Raw genomic sequence first — 24,299 nt, forward strand, 5'->3', positions numbered from 1 at the left:
TTAGACATGTAAAAGTAAAAACATAGTCGTACCAATATCTTAAGCTGTACACAAACATCACCTCTCCCTTCAGCAAGTGTTCCAAATACTGGAAAAGTACCTAACAAGAAGGTATATAAAGAAATAGTACTGCTGGGAATTGTGAAGTCAGACATGTGAGCAAACCCCACCCTGCACAGCTGGGCATTTTTATCCTAGCTAAGGGAGGATAAATCCTTATTCAAAAGGTATTTTTAATACAGTTGATTAACAGTTTTGATCTAGATCAAGAACACCGTATGTAACACCTCTGAAATGCAGCCACTTCAGAAGACGGAAAACCTTGGCAGAATGTGCTTCCTCAAAATTGCAGTGACACCGTCAGCGCTTTACCAGTCACTGTGTGTTTTTCAAGGGTTCACCAACACTGCGAGGGCACCAGGCGGGCCCAGTGGGTTGTGTCGTACCCTCAGACCAGAGACCCGACTGGCGGGTGACACCTGTGAGGGCCCTCCCGCCCGCTCGGGAGCCGCCGGAGCGCGGTTCTCCAGCCCCTCAGGAAACACCCCGCGTGGGCTGGGAGGACCTGGAGCCGCAGCCCGGAGGCGGGAAGCGGGCGTGAGGCACGTGCCGAGCCGTGAAACCCCTGACGGCCCGGGAGCGCGGCCCAGACCCGCTCCTGGGCACCGACTCCCCTCACGGCGGCCCCGGCGGGGGGCGGTCCCTGCCCGGCTCCCGCCCCAGGGGTGCCCCGCGGCCGGACCGACCCCCGGCGGTGGCCGAGCGGAGGGTGGCGGAGCGGGCGGAGCCGCCTCGGCGCGGCGCCTTTGTTCGGAGCGGCAGCGCGGCCGGGGCCGGCGGTCCCGCCGCGCTCATGGCGGGGGCGCGGGGAGCCCCCCGGGCGCTGCCTGCCCTGCCCGCCCGGGAGCCCGCGGGCAGCGTCTGCCGGGGCTCGGCGCGCTGAGCGGCGCCCGTGTCCGGCGGGGGCGCTGCGCGGGGCCCGGCAGCCCCGGCGGAGGGGGCCGGGCGGGGTGGCCGTCCGCAGCCCGCGGGGGCCCTGCCCGGCGCGGATCGGCGCTCCGCGGACCCCCGGGCGGCGCCGCTCCGCTCGCCGGCCCCCGACTGGCTCGGCCCCCGCCGCAGGCAGCCGCGGAGCCCTCCCGCGCCCAAACTTTGCAAAGTCTCGCAGCTCCGCTGCTGGGGCGGCGGCGGCTACGGCAGCGGCGGGCGGGGGCGGCGGCGGAGGAGGCGGGGGCGGAGGGGGCGGGGTGCGGGCCGGCGGCGGCGGCGGCAGCAGCAGCATCAAAGAGCCCCGATTCCTGCCGCCCTGGGAGCCATGCGCTGCTGTCTGTAATGTCAGCGGAACAGGAGAAGGACCCCATCGTGCTGAAGAGATCCCGAGGTACGGGGAGGGCCGGGCTGGGCCCGGGGGCGGCTGCCGGCGGGGCCTGGCTCCCGTGCGGAGCGGCGGCCGAGCCGCGGGATGCGCGCACCGCCCGCGCCGCCGCTGCCCGCGGGGCTCCCGCCGCGCAGCCCCGGCCGGGCCGCCCCCGCCGCACTCCCTCCCGGCGCTGGCGGCGGGGCCGACGGCGCGGGGACCGCGCGAAGTTTGCTCGGTGGGGCCCGGCCGGGCCCCGCGGGCTCCCGCAGCCGCCGGGCCTGGAGAAGCGGCGGCGGGGCTGGCGGTGCGCGCAGGTGTGTCCCGTGGGGCGGGGGGGGCGTGCGGTCCTGGCTCCGCTGTGTCTGGGGATGTGCGGCGCATTAGTATGCAGCGAGCATACTGCTGGTGCAAGGGAATACGGCGGCGGTGCCACATGTCCGAGTTCGTGCTGATGCAGAGCTCATAAATTACACTTGAGTGTTCGCTCTTCTACCCCCGGTCTCGGCTCTTGTGCTTGAGTCTTGTTGAGGTTTTGTCTTTCCCTTTTCGGGAAATGAAAAAAAAAATATCGAAATAGTGTTCTTTATTAATAGCACCGGTGTGTGGCTCTGGTGAGGTTTGGAATGTGCGTTTCTTTCAAAGGTGTAGGGAGAAGGGTAGAAATGCGGCGTCTCCTCTGAGTTCGGCAGTGCAGCCGACTTTAATGGCAGTGGCACATCAGCCTGCGTGGCGGTAGTTGTGTCCTTATAGCCCTTAAAAACAGAAATGCTTTTCTGAATGAAATAATGAAAGGCGGCAGGCTGAGTGACTGAGTTGGGTGAAAATCATGGCAAAATTATAAAATCTGCCCTTTAGTGCTTCTCTTTTTCTCGCCTCCTATTTTGCCTCTGGCATTCTATTGTTCCTGATGTTTTAAGCTTTTTTCCTGGTTGGGTAAGTGGGGAAAGGTGCAGATTCCGATATGCATATTGTCACTGATTTACAGTTTGCTTTTCTGAAACTGTTCTAGTAACAGCTGGGTTGCAACCTTGAGGGAATGAAAGCACACAACAGCGTTACAAAGGAGACTGGGATTCATTAGACTCCTCCACTCTCAAGCCCTGATTCTGCAAATATTTAAGCATATATGGTTTCACATGCCTGAGTTACCCACCGAGTTCCACGCGATTACCGCTTAATATCGAATCTGTTTACAGTGTCAGGGCCACAGCATAGGCTCACCAAATCTGGGTGAAATTAGACTATTTTTAGTTCTTCTGTCCATCATGAAAAGTTTATTCAGCCATTTATGTTTCTTGGGAAAACGTTCTTACTGAGATAAATCACTGTCTAAAAAGACTCCGGCATCCCTCCTGTAGAAACCTAGACAGAGATTTGTCAGTGAGTATGAAAATACTCCATAGTGTATTTGCAGTATATTAAGTATGGCATAAATTACATGCAAAGTCATAAACTCTTAATATGTAAACAAAAGTAGAAGTTGCAGTTCTGACTAACACTGAAGATGTCCATCTTGTGCATGTATGAAGTGAAAAAGAATACAGGATTTACCTCTTCTCCTTTGCCCAAATGTGAATGGCTGAAATAAATTTGATCTGTAGTTTAATACAGGCATAGTTATCAGATATGTATTTATATCTCTAGATCTGTTGGATATTTGATGTCCCAGTCAAATGGATTGTATTTTTGCCTGAAAAACTAGTCTTGGACAATGAAATAATTTTTCATTTGTGCAGCATTCCAAAGTGCTCAGTACATCTTTAATGAAAGTCTATGTGGTAGATACCAAAAGTGACTTTGTGGAAAGTTTATTTTGGCTGCATGAAAATGAGCCTTATTCACTCTTTTTTGGAGGTATGCTAGGACTAACATTCTGTTTCCTTTCATGTATAAATTAAATCATTATAGAATCCACAGGGAAAATATAAATTCTTAGGGCTGAATCAAATCATTGGCCTCACACGGTGAGAACTGAAAATACAAAAGCTTTGTGCCTTTCCAGATGCAGGACTCACTTCTGTAAACGTAGGCAAATGAATGGCTTCACCCATGTAAGTAATTCAGGTAGAAGTTGATGGAACTTGTCACTGGAATTCTAATATTCATATACTTATGTTTTTGAAGAATGATATCCTGAGAGGGAAATTTATGCATAATTCTATAAAGTTTTAACTTATGCTACTGTAAACCAGCATTTGCATATGATCCTCAGTATTCTGCTTGATCACAGATTTACTGATGTCTGTGCTGCTAGTTGTTGACTTTATTAAAAGAAATCTGGATATTTGTAATATTTTGTTAACAGTGGTTAAAGTCATTGGTGCATTAAAAGTGTGGGGCCACGAACAGGAGTGTGTTTTATGCAGTTGTGAGGATTGGTGTTCACAGTACAATCTTGCACTGAATTTAGTGTAAACTTATATGAATGCTGCAGAAGAAACTTAATGAAAGTGCAGGGACAGTTTTGAGAAAGTAGATTATCAAGATGACTTAGAGTTGAAATTTAAGGGAAATTTGCCATCATTCCTCATGTAAAAATTTATGCTGTGATTATTTAATATCTACAGGTAATGCAGTGGCAATCTGTCATAGCACACTAAGTATACACAGGATTTTATAGTCTAAAACAAGGCAAAAAGGACTCTTTGAAAGAGTAATCCCTAGTTTTTCTGATGGCAGGTTAGACCACAATATGCTGTGTGCAAGTGTGAGTTTATTTTGAGAACCTGATGGTGACTTCATGCCCTTGTCTTTGAAATTCAGACTTAAAATTTGATAGGTGTTGATCTGGGATGTCCATATATCTTCCTTATGTATAATGAAAAATGAAATTAAATTTCAACAGTGACAGCTAAAGCCAAAAGGAACTTAATAAAGCAGAGGTAGAGCTGGATTGTGACTTGAGGTAGGACTGGTAAATTCCATGAAACCTCAAAAAAAAGGAGGCAAGGAGAAAGGAAGTGCAAGGAGTGAAAATTTACTGGGCCTCCTTTGATCAGGAGTATTTGAAATAAGTGTTGGATATTTCATTCTGTATACAGTAAGTCTGCTTTGCCCCTGTGAGAAGAGATTTTTTGTTACTTACTGAATAGTCCTAAAGCTGGTTTACCTGTCTGCTGGGAACACTTGTCTAACATAGAGCAGTGTAATGTCATATGCTGCTTTGCATAATTCTGTTGGTAATTCACAGTTATCTTCAGGTTGCTTTTGGTAATAAAGACCTGTGTGTTCAGCTGTGTGCTTGCATCTTGATAAAGTTTGACTTGTATTCTGAATATGAGTTGTAAACAAAAAACAGTAAGATTTTTAAGTTGGATTGCCTGCTTATTCTTCTATACTGTTACTATATATTTATATAAAAGAGAAAAAAGCTATTATATTAATGGCCCTGGGGGAAAAAAAAAAAGAATTAACATAGTTTATGAATGTAATGATGTTATTAATGTAACATGTGTTGCTGTCATATCACCTGATAATCCTTTTTGTACTTCAGCTCAGGGTTTTCTTTGCATTCCCAAATGATGGCAATTTCACTTGAGCCCCATGAAGACAGACTGACTGGGATAATGAGTGTGCTAGATTTTTTATTCTTTTTTTCATCTTCAGTCTGACTAGGGCTTTAAAAATGAAAGCCACAATTTATACAACTTTGAGAACTTGTCCTGCTGTTATGAAAGGTGAAGAAGAATCCCAGGTGAAGTACAGATATCTCTTTGTACTGCTCAGGGTAAAGTCTGATTGAGTGACCAATGAAATGAACATTCTTTATTTCTTTTTGCGCCAGAGCCTTGCTCAGTTATTCTGTGAGGTTTCTGCAGAGTAGGGCAGGTTCACTTAGAGCCCCTCTCATTTTTGGCAGGTGTCTTTTTGTTGGATCAAGTCTTGCATTTAGTGAAATTTAGATCTGATAAACTGGAGATCTCTCAAAACAACACGGCAGGTTTTTGGTGGTTTTCGTTCATGAATCTACTACTGTTTGCTTTTCCTTCACGGTGGATTGTAACACACTGTTGTCTGTTGCCACAGTGAGTTTGATAAATGCTGTGTCTGTGTAAGTTAAATAAGAGGTGAATCTTAGGCATGGCTTTATGCAGTTACTTTGAAAGTTTTATGAGTTATGCAAACAAGAAATACTTCTGACTGTTGAAGTGGAGTTGTTAAGAACCAAGGGACAGATAAACATAAAATAAATGGAAATGTTTATTCCCACGGTAATGAGCATGAATTGGCTGTTAAAGTGGCAGTAGAGTAAGAGAGCACATAGGAGGTATGTTAACTTACGTCCAGATGTTTGCTCCTTAAGGACTTACAATGTAAAGCAGCAGAGTTAATGTAAGTTCAGTATTTGTAACAAATATCTGTGGCTATGGCAGTCAGAGGCAAACTTGCAATATGGTCTGTAAGAAAACTAATGCACTATTGCACTGATTGAAATTTTGTAGGTGGTGACAGTGGATTGGATGGGTTAGGAGGACCAGGAGTTCAACTTGGAAGCCCTGATAAGAAAAAACGCAAAGGAAATACACAGGTAAATTCTCTTTTGATTTCTTAATAATTGGAGCACTCAAATGTTGTTTGCTGGTGTGACTGTCTCGCATTGTTCAGAGTATCAGTCTGTTGTCACAAATAGCAGCTGTGTACAAAATATTCCTAATACTAGTTATTAGCACTAAAGTTATTTTAATCTCTGTAGGTTGCCATAGACCTATAAAGACAGGAGCACAGAGCGACTGCAGCGACTTGTATTTTTACCATATGGATTTGATTCTGAGACAGACTTTTTTTTAATGACTTTGTAGCCATTTGTAGAAGTCTGTACAGCATGAGTAGTTGCCATGAGACTACTACTCTCTTTACTTTCATTTCATTATGTGTAAGTTTGTGGGCTAATGAATCAGAACAGTTTGTTAATGCTTTGACTAAATTCTTGGCATACTTCTGAAGTTATTTTCAAGCAAAAGCTGTGAGGCAAGTATAGCTCCTTTCCAGTGAATCCCTGCAATTTGACATTTCTATGCAGTTTTTCTTCCTAGAAAAGAAAACCTGAATACAAAACATCTTAAGCAGTTGGATACTTGTAGTGCAGAATTTCCCATTGTGTGTTCATTTACCTTTGAGTGAGAGTATCTGTTAGTTTGGTACTGCCCAGTGAGAGTAACCTTACTTATATAGGTCAAACAATCACTTTCTGTTAGGCTTATTCACAGTCCATTGAGATGTGGATCTGTTCTCTTAATTTTTGTTTTGTTTTAAAGTAGTCATGGTGAAACCTGCTCTGAGAAATATTCAGTTACTCTAAAAGGTTTCCTTTTCATGGTGGAGCTTTCCTTGTGTTCTGGAATGATAATAACTCCATAGGCTATGCAGACTAGCTTCTGTTCTTTTCTTACCTGGTGTAAAAAAATGCAGTGTACCTTACTGCATTTACAGTGCAGCAAATTTTACCTTTTTGGTTTTTTTTAAATAAATGCTCAATCTTAGTTTATTAGTACTTACAAGGAAGTGCTTTCTGTGAGCACAGTTAATGTAGGGTGAACTCAGTAGATGTTCCCTACAGGCTAGTCTAGAATGAATTTCAATTGTATAGCCACTTTGGTGACATTTGAACAGCTTCTGGGCTCTGTAACCAGAGCATAATCCTTGTATTTTATGCCTACTGACTATGCTTTGCAGACTGTCCACAATCACTGAAGGCCTCTTTTTTTGTACAGAAATCTACAGAGTGTAGAATATTCTGCAGAGTATAGAAAATACCAATCTGCTGACTGCTATATTCTATATGCCTTTTTTAGGTTTATAGTAACATTAGGTTTATATCCTTGTAGAAATAGGGTGTCTTAAGAGGCCTATATTCAGTAACATCAACCCAAAATGAGACTAAGGAAATGCTTAAATCTGCTCTTCAACATTTGGAAATACTTTGTGCATGTGTTTGTGGCACTTGGCTGTCTGTATTGTTGCTTGTCTTTTGTAAAAGGTTAAGAAATAGAAGTCACATATCAAGTAGTATTTTCAGAAGCACGGTTGTGCAACTGCAAAATTTTTAAAACACAGAGACTACTATAAATCATCGTATTATCTGGAGCACAGACTCCTCTCTTGCCTCTGTACTGAAATTTCAGACAGCCTGGCAGAATACAGCGGGTGAGTTTTACACAACAGCTGAACAGTTCTTTCAGCAGTAGTATTGGTAATCCAGGACCTTTGTGGTTGGTCTGTCTTGCAGGCAAATACTAAAACTAATTTAAATGTTGTATTTAAAATATTTGTAGGGATCATCATTTCCTCCTCCATCTGAATATGCTCCACCGCCGAATCCAAGCTCTGACCACCTTGTAGCTGCGAATCCATTTGATGACAACTATAATACTGTGTCTTATAAACCGCTTCCTTCAGGAAATCCATATTTTAGTAATCCTGGTTATCCTGGCTTTGGAGGCTATAACACTTTCAGAATGCCACCTCACATGCTGCCCAGAGTGTCCTCGCCATACGGTGGTTCTTACTCCCTCAGAAACCAACCACATCCTCTTCCTCAAAACCCTGTGGGCATGGGTTTTAGTCGACCTCACTCTTTCAGCTTTGGTCCACATGATAACCCAGGTTTTGGGAATCAGCCCCCTTATAGTGGTGGTCAGATAAATCAAAATGTCAGTATGCCTGCTCAGCATTTCAGGCCAAATCCTGGGGAGAACTTTGGCCATTCTGGTCAGATCCCTCACCCTGATGTGCCATCTAATTTTGGTCCTGGAAACAATCCAAATTTTCCAAATTCTCAGCTAGAGTCAAACCATTCTTTTGTTCCTCCACCAAACACATACAACCAGACAAAATCATCAGCACAGAAGCAAGACTTTAATCAAGGTGCAAGCAAAGCATCCAGCCAGAACACTGCTGCTCATCAGCATCATCACAGGACAGAGGACGTTGTGAGTCAAGGTAACAGTGACCTAAAAAATGTTACTCGAAACAATGTGGTAAATCAGGATAATAGCCATTCCAACAGTGCTGATAACACCAATGCTGGGCATTCCAATGGGACTCAGAGTAAGTCCCGCCAGCCCCGAGGTGCTGCTGAAGGATGCAACTCTGAAAAGAGCAACAAAACACCCCTTCATCCCAGTCGTCATGGTCACTCATCCTCTGAACCTGTCTATCCATGTGGGATCTGTACCCATGAAGTTAATGATGACCAGGATGCCATCCTATGTGAAGCCTCTTGTCAGAAATGGTTTCATCGGATCTGCACGGGCATGACGGAGTCAGCGTACGGCCTTCTCACGGCAGAGGCATCGGCAGTTTGGGGGTGTGATACTTGCATGGCTGACAAAGATGTCCAGTTGATGCGCACGAGAGAGACTGCAGGACCACCTGCACTGAACACAGAAGGCTGACAGCCTCAGTTGGTGGTGGTTGAAATAGTTTCTATGAAGTTTTGGTTACAAATTGGCTACTTCACTTTCTGCAGACAATCAGTTGTGTTTGATTGCTGTCATCTTATTTTTCCCCTAATCTGTTTTCATTCATAAACTTCCATCTCAGCTTTTGGATTCTTAGTTTTATGTGTGCAAATGTTTCACAGGATGGAATATTTTTGTTTCTGATTGAACTGTAACTGACAATTGATCAGAAGTAGAATGTGCATTGACAATTTTATTGAAGGAAAAAATGTGCCTGTATGAATAGCCCTAATTTGCTAGTATTAATGTGTTAACTAACACTAGCATTTAGTGCTCGGTTTTAATGGTACTATATTTGCAAGTACTCATTACTTTTTTTTTTTTTTGGCATGAATGTATGGTGATGTTCTTGCTAGCCTTTCTTTGAATATAGTGGAGATGACATGGAGGAATGTGCAGTACTAATAGTTGTTATTTTAGGGTAAATACAGAGAATTTTGTATGTGCTTTTTCCTATTTTCTGAAGTAAAGCATTAACATGCTATTCAAAAATTGATGAATTCATACTTAGTAACACAATGAAACCCGCTAACTCTTACACATTTCTATTTCCTTGAAAAGGCAATAATCTCTTTTGACTTCTCAGCAAACACTTACTTGCTGAAGGCTCTTGCTGGGTCTTGCAGTATTTGGAAATAGTTATGAAATATGATTAAATTGGAAAAAGAACAGATCAAGTTTATAAAGTCCAGTGCTTTAAATCTAGAGAATGCCAAAACTAGGGTTGCATATGTAACCTCAATTCATTTATCTTGAGCACATACATTAGGATACAGTGTCTGCATGTGTCATGGTTGTGCAGTTATGCACCTCTCTCTCATCCTTTCTCACTGGTGGTTCCAGTCTCCTGCCTCAGTGCTGCCTAAGAATTGTGAATGAACTAGTGCATGGAAAATCCTGCCCGTCTTCCAGGGCTTTCGGCTGGAACCTGCTCAGTCACCCAGAGCTTACACAGTCCACTTGGCACGAAGGAGGGTGCAAGGCAATGGAGTGTGCTCTGCACAGGCTCTGAATTGCATGATAATTTGGCCAGCACAGACTTAAAACTAAATTCCCACCACTGCCTCAGCCAGTCTTGCACTGAGGGGGTGGGAAATCTAGGGTGAAGGAAGAAAATACGGCTTTCATATCAGGTGAGTTTAGCTCAGGAGTAAGTAATCAGGAGTTTAAGCTTCTTTGCTAAACCTGATATCCTGCTGACAAGTATGAATGACAGTAGAGCTTCATGTGTGATGCTAAGAATTCTATTTTAATATAGGTAATTTGATCTTATTCTTGATCTCAAAAATAACTCTCCTTTTTTTAATGTGGGGAAACATCTAGCCTTGAACAGTTCAGCCTTAGCGTGATAAAGTTGCATATGCAACTGAAGAAGTGTTTCTTTAGAGAGAAGTGTTGTTCTGACTTAATAAAAGGAGGCATTGTAATAACAGACTCTGCCTGTAATACTCACCACTGTGCTGGAAACAGTCTTTAAACAGGAATTAAATCATATATCAAGCTTACAGGTGCCAGTCACGTTCCTTAATGAGATAAATTTTTCAAGTCTGTGAGCATGAGCGATGTAGGAGCTGATATAAAATACAGTCATCAAAGTAAAGAGGTAGTTTTTATGATAAGCTATGCTAATGAGTGAAAAGTAAGGCTTGTTTGCTAGTTCACCGTTGTGTTTGATTTTAAATGGGCTCTACTGTGGTACATTCCTGGAAGATACTGTGCAGACCTGCATAACTTTTCTTGTTTTATTTTAAAAGTGAAAATTTTTGCTGGGTAAGTGCAGTATTGCCCCCTTTTTTTTTTTTTCTTACCTCTCATCAGGAAAAAGAAAATAATGTCTGAAGTGTAAATGACATATTTCATATCTTGAGGATTTCCTGTATGGAGATGTAAAGAAACTGTAAGGCAGATCAAGGACTTCTGTTTTCATCACCAGTTGCTTTAATTTAGTACAGAAACCAGACTTAATCTTGTTTTGTTAGAGGTGTGATATTTAAAAACAAACAACAAAAACCAACCAAGCAACAACCTCTGTTAAAGAGATTTATTCTTCAGTAGTTTTCCTAATGACTGACAGACTGTTAGAATTTGCTTTTGGTACCTAAAGTAGCAATTAAACCAAACCTTGTTTAGATAGATTTGTTCCTCTGGGAATCAGTTTAATCTCTGCAACAATTTGCACTGTGAAAGTAGTGGAGCTGGTTCACACCTACAGCAACATAAATGAAATAAAAAATGTGCTCAGTGAAAATTCAACAAAACCAATGATGATATTGTTACCTTTCCCATTCCCACATCCTATGCCTGTTGTGAGAAGATTTTTGGGGCATTTTTTCTCAGAAGTCCAATTAATGGTTTAATATTTTGAAGCAGACATTTTATTTAAAATAGCCGTGTATTTCTTAATATTGTTCCTTGACCCTACATGAAATTAGGCAAGTATTTTCTAGATTAGCTGTCAAGGCATTAGTGTTCTTAAAAACTTAAAGTCAACTGGAATATCATTTCATAAGGCCTTAAACTGTGTATTTGTGAAACTTATTCTAACAATTTATTTTGGTTTTTCCAAACTGGTACTATGTTGGGTTTGTAACCCAGGAAATTTTCTGCATTCGTTAACCTGCAAATTCAAGGCATTAGCAAATGTCAAGTATATCAAATAAAACCAAGTGAACAACAAAACCCAAACTTGTTAGCACACTGATTATGGAGATATGACTGATGAAGATCTCCAAAAGTCATCCAGCTGATATGCTCGCCCTACTGATACACTCTTGGCATACTTGAACTCTTTATCTAGAGAGAGGGTTATATTTTGTTTTTCTCTGCATGTATTGCCTAGTAGTAGTTCAAGTATGCACAGGAGAAACAGCAATCATGTTTAATTAGTAAGGTCCTAGAAAAATGACAGCTGATTAGAATTAGAAGTTAGTTATAGAAGGGTGGGAGGGAGGGAGGGTTGACTAGAGTAGGTGAGGGTTTTTGTAATATTCTACATGAAACAATTTGTATTGAACTATCATGTGCTTCTTTCATTACTAGTGATTTAGACTGTACTGGTGCTGCACACCAAAAATATTGCAAAGATTTTGTAAGTCTTGCAAACCTTAACGTTTTTATGGAAAGTGCCCATGTCCCTTTTAAATAGTTCCTTGTCGTGGTCAGAAATGCAGCCTATATTGCCCAAAATGTTTTTGCTGGTTTTTTTTTCCCCGGGCTGAAATAAATAAGTATAAACTGGATTGTATTGTCCTTAATACTTTAAGGTTTTTTGCAAGTGATCACTTGTAAATGAGAAAACATGTACTTTTCTCTTTAAAACATTTGTTTTATCGGTCAGGGTAAGTGACAGTGCTGTATATAAGATACCAAAAATCCCGTTTCTTGCTCTTTTACTGACCTCTTCTACAACTCGAGACAAGCAGGTTAACTATGCCTGCCTCAGTCTCCTCTTTCAGCAGATTAGACTAATCCTTACTTCCTGAGGTTGTTTAGAGGCCTAGTTATTATCTGAGATCTTCAGATGAGAGAAACTAGAGAAAAGTAATGAAGTTTGCTCTACTTAAAACAAAAATATAATTTTTAGGGGCTGCTCAAAGAAGATTATACTTTGTGACCTCTAAAGTTTTTAATCTAAGGACCAGTTTTGTAATCACATTTTTCAGGCTTAATTTCAAGCATGTGAAAATTAATGAATTCCGTGGAACTGCATGCACACAGTCAAGAATGTTTCAAAGTGTTTGCAGTTTGGGGCCTGTGATATTTGCAAGTGAAATGCTTTTATGGTTTGAGATTTTTACAAAATCAGTGGTGTTCAAATGTAGCACCTTTTTAACATTTGTCTTTATTCCAGCTTAATACGATAACACATTATCTGCATTAAGTACATCCCTTTCATTTTATAAATAAACATTGCCTGGCAGTAAAAGTATTGGTGTAACATTTTTAAAAAGGAAAGTCATGCTTCTTATCATGTTGTATGTGACTTAAATGACTGTTTCATATTAAAACTAATCTTTCCTTATGTACTGCTTAAATATACCTGTTTTGGGATATCAGTTCAGTACTTTTTATACAATCTTGAATGTGTTCCACATTGGTGACATGTATTTTTGCAGCAACTCTTTTGTTTTGATTTTAAATTAGAGCATGTCTGATGTAATACATGCATTAGTGCTGTGTTGTGTGGCAAAGTTAATGTATGTAATTCAAATTGGAAAAGTTTCCAGACTTTGTCCAGCATTAGCCCTGTGGCCAGGGATTAAATTACTATGTAATACAAATTATTTCATACCATGATGTGTTTTAAGCTACTCTATGAAGTATGTGAAAAAATATTGTTTATGGATTGGTAGCTGGTGTGGTATCTTGCATAGAATGAGGTTTGATAGGTGGTAGCAATTCATGATAATTAAAACTAAGTACCTTTCAGAACACACAGCACTGGTGTGCATTGTCATCTTGTTACCATAACTGTAAGTATGAATTTTTAATATTATCCAATGACAAATGGGTGAATATTTGGTAATCAGCTCATGGATGTGAAAATTCTATTCTAACACTCTTTACTTGGTTTACAAAACATATAATTTTTTAATCTATTGGATGTGATTAGATATATACAGGAGGGTGTAGAACTGGATGTATTTTCAAGTTATTCTGCAATTGCTAAGTTTTGTCTGAAGCTTTCTATATTAGAATAGACTCTTCCTTAAAATTGGAAACTAAGTGTACTTAGCAGAACTCTTTTAAGGCAATATAACTATCCTACACTACATCTTGAGTTATGCACATTCACTTCTTTATATGGAGCTCCTCTGAATTTCTTGCTTTATATATAAAAAAGGGTCCCTTTAGTGGCCTAGTGTTGTGTCTCATCAATTCTGAGGTAATTAATTCTGAATGGTGTTCAGCCCCTTAGAGGTGCTGCCTATAACTTAAAGTATTCAGTGTTGCCCTTAGTTTCCTGGTTCAGAAATGGCTTATCCCAACACCTTGGGAATACCTATTTCTGTATTGTTTGCCATACATGATTAATTTTCCTTTTCATCTTCAAACAAACTGTCTGTCTCAAAACAGTTTTTGATCCTACCCCTTTTTACTTGGAGATGTGTGCACTGTATTTCAGGAATTGCTGTACTGGAGACAGTTTGGGATTGGAGTCCTGAGAGATGTCATGTCTGCTCCTAGACACTCATCTTCTGCTCTGCAGGATGCTCTAAATCTGAACTTCCATATAACTTAAGGAGGGCAAGCTTATAATATATTTCCTCTTTTTTTTTTTTCCTTGATAGTTTTTTTTCTGAGGCGTGAAATAAGAGAGTTGTTAGGGATTTTTATTTAAAAGATGGCCTTTCCTCCAAGCTTTTTTATGTGGCCTTTAGAGCAAATACTGTGTTCTTCAGGGCCTTCTGACTTGGAATTTTTTGTCCACATTGTCCTTTCAGTGTTAAAGGTGAGTTGAAAAAGGCAAGTTACCAATCTACTGCCATCCAAACAATGCAAAATATAAGATGATTAAGATTGTTGACATTTAATTTTTTTGTTTGTTTGTTAATAATGATGTGACATTTTTACCTTTCAGAAGAACATATATCAGAATCTGATTCAAGTGTTCTTGGAAAATGTATATGGTAGCTTTTGTCTGGCACTGTATGTAACTTTGTTGCTTTCTGTTGTCTGGTTTCAGTTCCTTTTAAAATAAAGATAATTTTTGCGGGGAAGTTGCCTGTTGATTTTTCTGAAGATGATGTAATGCCTAGATTGACTCTTCTACCGTTTTGCCTGGGAAAATGCATTTGGATTAGGTGTAATCCTCCAAGAAACAGTATGAGGTCATACTGATCAGAAAAGACAGTTCCTGCCTCTCTTGGAGTGCCCTGCTGTTCTGTAAAGGTGTTAATCTGAAGTAACTTCAAAGCAGATTAGAAGAGGTCTTGCACCTTCAGCCCCATTTCTTTCTTTACAGGATGGGAGGGAAGGCTTGAGCACCATTTGTCTGAATAGATTAATTTTTTTAAAATAACTTTCTGCTCTTGGGAAGAGATTAATCAAATAATTATTTATTCCAATTTATAAATTTATTACAAAGCTCTTCCTCTTAGTTAAAATGCCAGAACTAACACATACCAAATCACTGCCTTGCCAATACTATTTAAAAGCAACTGATACAGGTGGTCCCAAGCTACATATGCAAAACATTTTATTGTAATAAACAGAGTCTCATAAAATGTTCCTTCTTTTTGTGAAAGATGGGGAGGGATAAGAGAGAGAATTTAGAAAGGATGGGAGGAAAAAAGGTTAATAATTAAAGATAAGAAAATGTAAGCTATTTAAAGGATTTTTTTCCCCCCATATATTATAGCCTCTGATGCCATTAGAAGTGAAATAACCCCGGAAAAGATGAATGTGTGTATTAGCAGCTGGAAGGTTCAGAATATTACTAATATTAAGATTTGTGTGGAATGTACATCTCTATCCTTCATAGCACAGGAGATGGGAATTCAGGAATTAGGTTTTTAACTGAATAATTTTTCTTTTCACTATGAAGTTTCTTGCACTGGAAACTTTTCACTACAAACTTCTGACTGCTAAGATTAATGCCAACAGAAGAACGATCCTGAATGGGCCTCTCTTTGCATGTGTGTCATGGTGAGAGCGCAGCCATTTGTCCAGGTAAGCCTGTGATGTGGAGTGTGTGGGACAGAGGAGGTGTTTCTGTAGATGTACATCAATACAAGACTTTTAAGGTTGACTCAAGACCTTGCTGAGTCCCTTTTGTCTCTTTTAGCAGCTAAATCTGCTACTTTGGCATAAAAGTGTGTTAGTGGTATTTGCTGTGTCTTCTGCAAGCTTTGCACTGGAGATCTGGCTTTTAAGTAAATAGACTTTTTGTTGCTGTATTGGAGCTCTTTTGTGTAACTTAAGAAGACCAAATACTGGTAACCATAACCGTGTCCTGTCTTGTAAAGCATGTATGAATAGTATAGTCCTTCTAGCAGGAATAAATAATAAGCTGCTTCATTTCAGTATATTCTCTGTGATTAAACTAAAAATGACACCTGGGTGACCAAGGCAGAAGACCAGCACTCAAAAAATCTAAGATTTACAGTCCATGAATGAACTTTCCATAACTGAAGGATGTGTTCTGGATGACTACAGCTGCATTCTGGAGTGGTAGGAGATTCTGAGTTACTATTGCATTATAACAATTCTAGCCAATGCTGCTATATATTTTGAATACTCTGGGAATGGGGAATTTAATTCACTTCTTGGATTCCAATAGATGCAAGCATTCATCCAGATGATATTGATGTGGGTGAGTGAGAGTGGAGAATAACCCAGAAATGGATTTCTTGCTCTGAAAAAGTTTTAAATATTTGTGATACCTACTTTTATATGTCTATATCTCTCTCTATATATAGAGAGATATACACAGTACTTAAAAGTAACCACTACCATTTAATTGCTTTGGAATAAAGGTAATAGAACATAAAAATTAAGTTTTCAGTGATACACATCAGTAATCCTAGCTAATGTGTGCCATGTTAAACTCCATTTTTCTTGGTCATATTTTAAAGGAAAGGGGGAAAACGTAGACTTTTTGGTTCTGGATTTTTCCGGGCAGTTCTAGGTAATGGTATACTTTTGAGGAACTTCCACGTACCCGAATTTTTATCCAACTGTGCTTGGCTTGTCTTTCAAACCTTATTCCCCAGAAGCAGTTCCTTTCTATATACTAGACTTTATTTTTGCAGATACAGTGTTACTGTTTGTTTGAGGAACATGGAGCAACAATGTGCAAATTACCTCCTGAGTTTTTGGCATAGACAGTACTGCAGACAACATTGCGAGGCAATAGCATGGAGCTGCCGGTATGACCCAGTTATTTTTAGGGGACATCTGGAAGTTTCAGTGCCAGCATTGCCAGTAGGTTGAGGAAGGTGATCCTGCCTGTGTGCTGAGCCCTGGTGAGGCCACACTGGGAGTTCTGTGTGCAGTTCTGGGCTTCTCAGTACAAGAGAGACATGGAGCTCCTGGAGCAGGTCCAGTGGAGGGCAACAAAGTTGGTCAAGGGTCTGGAGAATCTCTCTAAACAGGAAGGCTGAGGGATCTGGGCCTGATCAGCCTCAACAAGAGGCTGTGTATAAATATGTAAAGGGAGGGTGTCAAGAGAACAGAGCCAGGCTGTCAGCCAGTAGAACCAGAGGCAACGGGCAGAAAATGGTGCCCTGGAAGTTCAACATAAACATGAGGAAGGACTCCTTTCCTGCGCAGTGACCAAGCAGTGGAACAGATTGCTCAGAGAGACTATGGAGTTTCCCTCACCGGAGATATTCCAGAACCATCTGGACACAGTCCTGTGCCATGTGCTCTGGGATGACCCTGCCTGAGCAGGGAGCTCGGACCAGATGACCCACTGAGGTCCCTTCCAACCTGACTCTGTGTATTGCTAAATCAATCTCTTCTTTTAATATTTTTTTTTACCAGAAATTCTAAACTAATAGCAGTTCGTCTCTTCTCGGAGACGTATTTGGCTAACAGTGCTGTAAGAGCCGCACTGCGCCCAGGTGTGAGCGATGGCGGCCCGCGCCGTGCCCGGCCCTGCGGGACTCCATGTCCCGGCGTGCGCCGCGCGGGCCGGCCCGGCTGAGGGCAGCGCTGCCGGGGCCGGGGCGGGGCCGCCATCGGCGATGCCGCTGTGGCTGCGGGAGCACCGCTGGCACCAGACCCCCACCGCCGTGTTCCTCTCGCTGCCCCTGCGCGGCGCCCGGGCCACCCCCGCCAACATCTTCTGCTCCGAGCGGTACCTGAAGGTGGGCGGCGCGCCCCGCTCCCGCACGGGCCCTGTGTGGCTGCCCGCGATGCGCCGCGGTACCTCAGAGCTCTGCTGAAGAGCACACGCGCCACACACCATGGCAACGCTCTCGAGCTTGTAGTCTTTTAGCCTTTATACTCTCCCTCTCTCTCCTGCAGGCTGTTAGATGGCCGTCCCGCGACAGATAATGGCTTTACCCCTGCTCGTTCTCTGTGCTAATGCTCTTGCTACTCAACAGGTGTCACCTGCCTTTACTGTCTCATAAATGGACTGAATTATACACATCTGCTTATATTATGAATAATAATTCTAATTATGAAGTCCATGGCTTCTGTTGGAGTGCTGAAGAACCAACTTTTTCAATCTCTTTAATAAAGAGGTTGAAATACATTGAAATAATAAAAATATAGCCTTGTGAAGACCCACCCTTGAGGGGAAGGAAGCACCTTCCCTGGGCTTCTACAAACCTCCACACTGGATACAAAGCACATTAGTTCTGTCAATAGTATGTGTTTTTTGAGATTTACTGTGTGCTTGTGCTGAGTGTTTTGAATATGTGAGAGTTAATTGAAATCAGTAAATATTAGTACAAATTATATTTTTGTAGGTAAGCATCCCTCCCTTTTTATTTGAAGCCATTTTGTATGCTCCTATTGATGACACAAATAGCACAGCAAAGATCGGAAATGGAAACATTTTCTTCACTTTGTATAAAAAAGAACTGGCCATGTGGGATTCCCTGACCCTAGAAAATGGTAAGTTCTCTATTCTGAAAGTTAGATTGCCTGTAAGAAACCCATTCTGAGCCAACATTTTACAAACTGTAATGTGAAACTCCTGCTGGTACATATCTGCTCACTTAAACCTTGTTATTAAAAATAGAAAGTATGTGAGAACAAAGAACATCTACTGAATCTAGCACATATGAAACAAAACAATGTTTCTTGTAAAACTTATATTTTGTGTGTAAGCAAATCTTAATTTTTCTCTTTTGGAGATGGGCTTGATAGACACTGCTTTGTGGAATTGGAACCACGTTGCATTTTCCCAGACAAAGTAGCAGAAGGAATCCTGTTTTTATGAATATGATACATACCAGTAGAATTCCAGGCCTAAATGACTAAAATAGTTTTTATTTATTTTTTTAAGCTGACAAGGAAAAACTGCAATATCTAAGAGAGAATGCTGTTCTAAAAGCCCAACAAAAGGCAAAAGAGGAGACAGAAGCAAAAAAAGCTACAAAAGAGGAACACAAAAAATATGCTTTGGAGGCCACAATGAAGGTAGGTTTAGAAGGGGCTCTACAAGACACATGCATGTAATAACTGCCAACTAATCTGGCATCTGCTTAGTTAAATGTACTTTAAAAATATGAAAAGTACTCATTTTTATTATAATGATGGTAAACCTTGTTATTTGTTTGCACTTAAAACACATTTATTACCAAATATGAAATTCATACAGGAAAAGTACTTAGAAGTTACCATTTTCCATTAGTAATACTAAAGAAAGTTTTTGGTGAGGAGCTCAGATTTTTGACCATTGAAAGGAGAGTACAGTCATGTAGAAAAACTGTGGTCTTTTGTGGCCTTTGCATCAGTGCAAGTGTTTAGTCATTTAGCACTGTCAAAAATACTGATTTTAAAAAAGAATCTTATTTATTTGTTGCGTTGTTATATTTTATAACAGACTTGCTGTTCATTGTCTTTTTTGTGTTTGCATGTTTGTCATTCTGCTTTTTATGTCTCTTTTAAGATACGTTCTTCAAAATTTTTATGTATGTAAAAATTCTGGTCACTTCATTTGTGTTTAGAAGGATTAGTTAAAAGAATGAGACTTGTAAAGGCTAATCCGAAATGTTTGCTCTCTCAGTCATTTTTAAGCATCTTAGTTAATTCTGCTTCTATGGTCACATTGGTTACACTATGCTTTGGATATGAAACTGGGAAAATAATGGTAGCTTTTACTTAGTCATCTTAGTATTATCAGATGAAACATCTGATCTCAGAGGTTTATTGTTCAAACAGCTAGAAGAAGCAGAAAGAAAAAGAATTGAAGATCTGAAAGAAAAGGAACGGCAGAAGGTCGCTGAAGAGTTGGAGTTATGGAAAAAGCAGCAAAAAGATGCTGATAAATACAAAAGCATACAAAAAGAAGGGGAATTACATCAAGAAATAGGGCAATTAAAAGAGAGGAAAAATGAAAAAATGACCAAAACTAGAATTCCTAATGAAGGAACTTCTAAGAGCAGACCCAAACCCACAAAAGGTTGTATGATTTATTCCTCGGTGTTTCTAATTCATTATTTATCTTTGTCTCCACCATACTGAACCTGTTCTATTAGTCTGCAGTTATTTTAAATTATTTTCAGGTACTTTATTGAGCTCAAGCATGTGAGTTCTTAGCACTTGTTTAAGTCTTTGGAAATACAAGAGCAGGTTTTGTTCTAAGCTTTAGAAAAGTAAACCAGAAAGCCTTTCCGAGGGTGTGATGCAGACTTTCTGGGGGTGGAGATCCTGTTACCCTAAGTTACCTTACTGCTGCATTTCATAGAAATATACAGTCTCCTTTCACTCTCTCTATCCCATGTCTTGGTCCTATGGAGAGCCAATCCAGGGAACTAAAACAACAGAAAATATTTCATTTCTTGTTTGTTTGCTTTTATAGGTTAGTTTTAACTCCTGTGGTTGTCAGAGCATCATACAAGTGACAGAAATAGAGGTGTAAGAGGAGTTTAAGTTCATTTGTGACAGATGCTCTATCATTCCATTTATTTACTGGCTACATTAACAAGAAACATTGTTTGAACCTTCCCTTCAAAAGAACAAGTCTAAACCTTTCTCAAGTTATTAGAGGTTTAATCCTAATGTGTTGCATTCCTAAATTAGGTGTACTTTGGACTTCGGTAGAAAACCAGAAAATTCTCTTTTCCTTGATTTTTTTCATTTCCAGTACTCCAATTCTTTTCATAGGTCATGCTTCCTGTAGTATATTTTCACCAAATGTAAAGGAAGAACAGTTACCAGCTCCTCGATCTGCTGCTACAATTAAAGTCAACTTTACCCCACGAGTTTTTCCTACAGCTCTGCGAGAATCTCGCGTCGCAGAAGAGGAGGAGGTAAAGTAGTGAATTGTTTATTGTGTATTCAGTAAGTTGACAAAAATGGTAGCTGTGCTAAGGAATGTAACCTGTGCAATATATCTTCCAAGGAAGGCAGTTGCATTTAAATTAAGATATAAAGAAACAAACAAGTAAACCAAAAAGTATTAGTGATGCAGTAACTTGACTTTTCATGGTAATAAAATAATTGGAAAACTTTGAACTTTTTCATATCTGACATTATTAAATATTTTTCTCTGTCCAAAATACGTGGCAAATAGAATTCTTTTGATAGTAGTGAGTGAAGAGATAAAATTCATTTTTGGATTTGAATTTTTCCTTCAGAAATAATGCTTGCCCATTTTGTACTTACAGTGGCTACATAAACAAGCAGAAGCTCGAAGAATAATAAGTGCTGATTTGTCTGAGCTGGAAGATTTAAAAGAAGAGGAGAAGAATCCAGATTGGTTAAAGGACAAAGGAAAGTAAGTTAGATTCCACTTGAAGATATATTGAAACTTAATTAATTATTATGGTTTTTGTATACTGTTAGTTTTGATATTTTCTATATATCCTAAACACAGATGGTGAATGTCTATAGAGTAGTCATAGAAGTCATAATAGAGATTTTATTGGCAGCTTATGGGGTTTGAATCTGATAAAGTTGTGAGACGCAATTGTTGAAGCCCACGATGAACAAAATCATTGTAAACACATCATTCTTCTTTGAAGGCAGTTGAGGCAGTGCACTATTATATCTAGGTGGATTTCCTTTCATTTGAACTTTTTAGGGAGAGGTGAAACATCTGTCTAAAACAAACTTCAGGAATTTTATAAAAATGCTGGTTTATTTATATAGCTGTGTCATACAGAAAGGTTTGATTAGGCAATCAGATACACAGAGCTTTCAAAACTAGTCCTGTGTCTGCAAAACTGTGTCCACCTCTTACAGTTCTTTGCTGCTTGGAAGCAGTGACTTTTTAGTGTGTGTCTGTAAGTTGTATTGTCTGCATCAAGTTGGACTGAACTTCAACTGTGATGTTCTCAGAAAAGGCTATAAATGTGCATTTCCAAGGAAAAGATGCTAAAACTTCAAATATTTGCAAATGAATTGTTAGTAATAAGTAGGTATATATTTTGTGTTCATCACCTTCTTTAAAGTGCACGTTTCACTTTCTGTTTAACACTTAGCAAAATGTTTGCAATGGGAAACTATCTGGCAGCTGTAAATGCCTATAACCTCGCAGTGAGGCTGAACAACAAGCTTCCCCTGCTGTACCTGAATCGTGCTGCCTGCCACCTTAAACTGAGGAATTTACACAAAGCTATTGAAGACTCCTCTAAGGTATAAAAAATACTGTCATCTTATGCATTATTGTGGTTTATTACTGTGATGTTTCTGTTTTAAGTGGATCTGTAAATACATATTAGTGTGATTCGGAATTTTAAAATTCAAACTTGATATAATGAAGCCATGCTGGAATATTGAAATTTGATAGTGATTAATGAAGTTTCAGAAATTTAAAACAAAACAACAATTAAAAAACTCTAAACCATGCTTCTACACATTTGGGACAAATGGCCATATGTTGACTAGCATGTGTTTCTTTACAGATAAAAATATATACACTTGAAAAGCAATATATACACTTAAAAAAACCCTCAACTTGGAGCAGAAAAAAACACCAAAACAAAATATACACAGATACCGTTTCTATTACACTGTGGTGTGCTTCATTTGTTGGAAGGAAAAATAAAGGTGTGGTGGTGATGAGCAGGATACCTTCAAAAAACCCCAACAAACCAGGCATTTTGAAAGAAGGGCTGTATCACCTAGATGTTTTAGCAGCCATTATTTGTGCAATGGGAGGAGTGATCTCAATTGCACCTGAATAATGTGGAGGAATTTTTGCCAGAATTATTATTTTTTGAACTAATAAGTACTTGAATCTTGGTTGTTTTGGTTTGGTTTTTTTTCCTAGTAACTACTACTAAAACACACATGCCTTTTTAGGGCTGTCTTTTTTTTTTTTTTTAATAACATGGTATGTAATATTGTGTATGAAAACAGAACATTATTTGACTGTAATAAACATTTAACATAGTATTTGTCAGTTTTTAGCCATGGCAGTGTAACTGTAGTTAGCAAACGGGGGTGATGGATACAAATCTTAATGAATAGATTCACAAGCTGTATAGTTTGAATTTGAATAGTTATTTCTATTTCTATTTGAATAGTTATTATGTTACTGTATAATAATAGTAATTAGGTGAGAGAAGTGTGTGTAAACTAGAAAAGCCCTCAAATTATGGCAAATATTCTTATAAATACTTTGGGTGTTCTCATTTCTAAAGGCACTAGAACTGTTGACACCACCTGTTCCTGATAACGAGGGTGCTCGAGTGAAAGCCTATGTGAGACGTGGAACAGCCTTTTGTCAGCTGGAATTATATACTGAAGGTGAGGCCTTGATTTTATGGAAGTGTGCACCTGAATTTAGAGTGACAAGCAAGTAATTCTGTTTAGTTCAATGGGACTGCTCACACCTTTATGTTTTCAGGAATGACTTTGAAGGAGCCCTATACAATCTGTTATGAACCTTGATACCACGTTCCTTATTTTTTTCTTAATTTTGCTGGCTGATTGCAGTTCCACTTGAAAAATCTTGAAAAAATACCTGAGTTAACAGTGTCCCTACTGAGTTCTTCAAGAGTATCAAGTTAGTTTTGTAAAGCCAATTTCTGAGTGAAAGCTGATAATAGAAACTGAAGGATATTCAAAATTACAGTGTTCAAGTGCTAAGCTTTGGCCATTCTTTACTTTCTTCTATCTATGAATCACTTTGTCATTCCCTTACAGCTTCATTTGCACTTGGAAACCTTGTGAAAAAGACAGTTAAATAAGATTTTACTTCCTGTGCTCATTATTTGCTAACCCCACCCTCAAGCTCTAGTATTCACAGTTCATGTCTTCTTTTCCTTACTTCCACATATTCATTTCTGTCATTCATTTTTCCTCTCTTCTGCAGAACTCTCTTCATGCACAGACATATATATATATTGGTATATATATGTAAATAAAGAGACTCTGCTTTCATGTTTTAAACCCTGAAAAGTTTATGTAGTAGAGTGTTTCCACTAAAATGTTTGTAAAATAATATAAACAAAATATAAGTTTATTTACTGACAAAAGGTAAATCTGATGTCATTCTGATTCCATCATCTTAAGAGTAAAACTCAAAATCAGTACTTCATGCTTATGACTAGGGAACAGTTATTTCCAGGTGGTTGTTAAAGAGGATGCTCTTGCATTATTGATTGACATTCTTATTAATGTATCTATATTAGGTCTCCAGGATTATGAAGCAGCTCTCAAGATTGATCCTAAAAATAAAAATATAGAAAAAGATGCTGAGAAGATTCGACACCTAATTCAAGGAACAATGCAAGGTTCTTAATTCAAATAAACTTGAAAAAAAGAAACTCTTTGGCAGAGATGCCTTTTGAGAACATCAGAAGGAATCTTATTTCTTTTCAGTATGTGTTAACTAGATATTTTTTGTG

At 39.8% G+C, this 24,299-nt stretch overlaps 2 protein-coding genes across 5 annotated transcripts; both read left to right on the forward strand.

Moving 5' to 3' along the window:
* Positions 1 to 1,226: 1,226 nt before the first annotated feature.
* Positions 1,227 to 14,540, forward strand: PYGO1 (pygopus family PHD finger 1). Its single transcript, XM_064668730.1, has 3 exons — positions 1,227 to 1,381; positions 5,803 to 5,888; positions 7,633 to 14,540. Exons 1-3 carry the CDS (start codon positions 1,333 to 1,335, stop codon positions 8,752 to 8,754), a joined length of 1,257 nt encoding a protein of 418 aa, XP_064524800.1. The 5' UTR covers positions 1,227 to 1,332; the 3' UTR covers positions 8,755 to 14,540.
* Positions 14,541 to 15,678: 1,138 nt separating this feature from the next.
* On the forward strand, positions 15,679 to 24,253 carry DNAAF4 (dynein axonemal assembly factor 4). 4 transcript variants are annotated; one of them, XM_064668735.1, is made up of 9 exons: positions 15,679 to 15,695; positions 18,243 to 18,390; positions 18,785 to 18,918; positions 19,663 to 19,903; positions 20,608 to 20,753; positions 21,111 to 21,220; positions 21,927 to 22,080; positions 23,091 to 23,196; positions 24,084 to 24,253. In XM_064668735.1, exons 2-9 carry the CDS (start codon positions 18,363 to 18,365, stop codon positions 24,191 to 24,193), a joined length of 1,029 nt encoding a protein of 342 aa, XP_064524805.1. In that variant the 5' UTR covers positions 15,679 to 15,695; positions 18,243 to 18,362; the 3' UTR covers positions 24,194 to 24,253. The 4 variants fall into 4 exon arrangements, with proteins under 4 accessions (XP_064524805.1, XP_064524804.1, XP_064524802.1 ...); XM_064668734.1 differs by lacking the exon at positions 15,679 to 15,695 and adding an exon at positions 15,876 to 15,993; XM_064668732.1 differs by lacking the exon at positions 15,679 to 15,695 and adding an exon at positions 17,467 to 17,633.
* Positions 24,254 to 24,299: the final 46 nt, after the last annotated feature.

This window comes from Pseudopipra pipra, chromosome 12 (assembly GCF_036250125.1).
Source record: "Pseudopipra pipra isolate bDixPip1 chromosome 12, bDixPip1.hap1, whole genome shotgun sequence".
NCBI classification, from domain to species: Eukaryota; Metazoa; Chordata; class Aves; order Passeriformes; family Pipridae; genus Pseudopipra; species Pseudopipra pipra.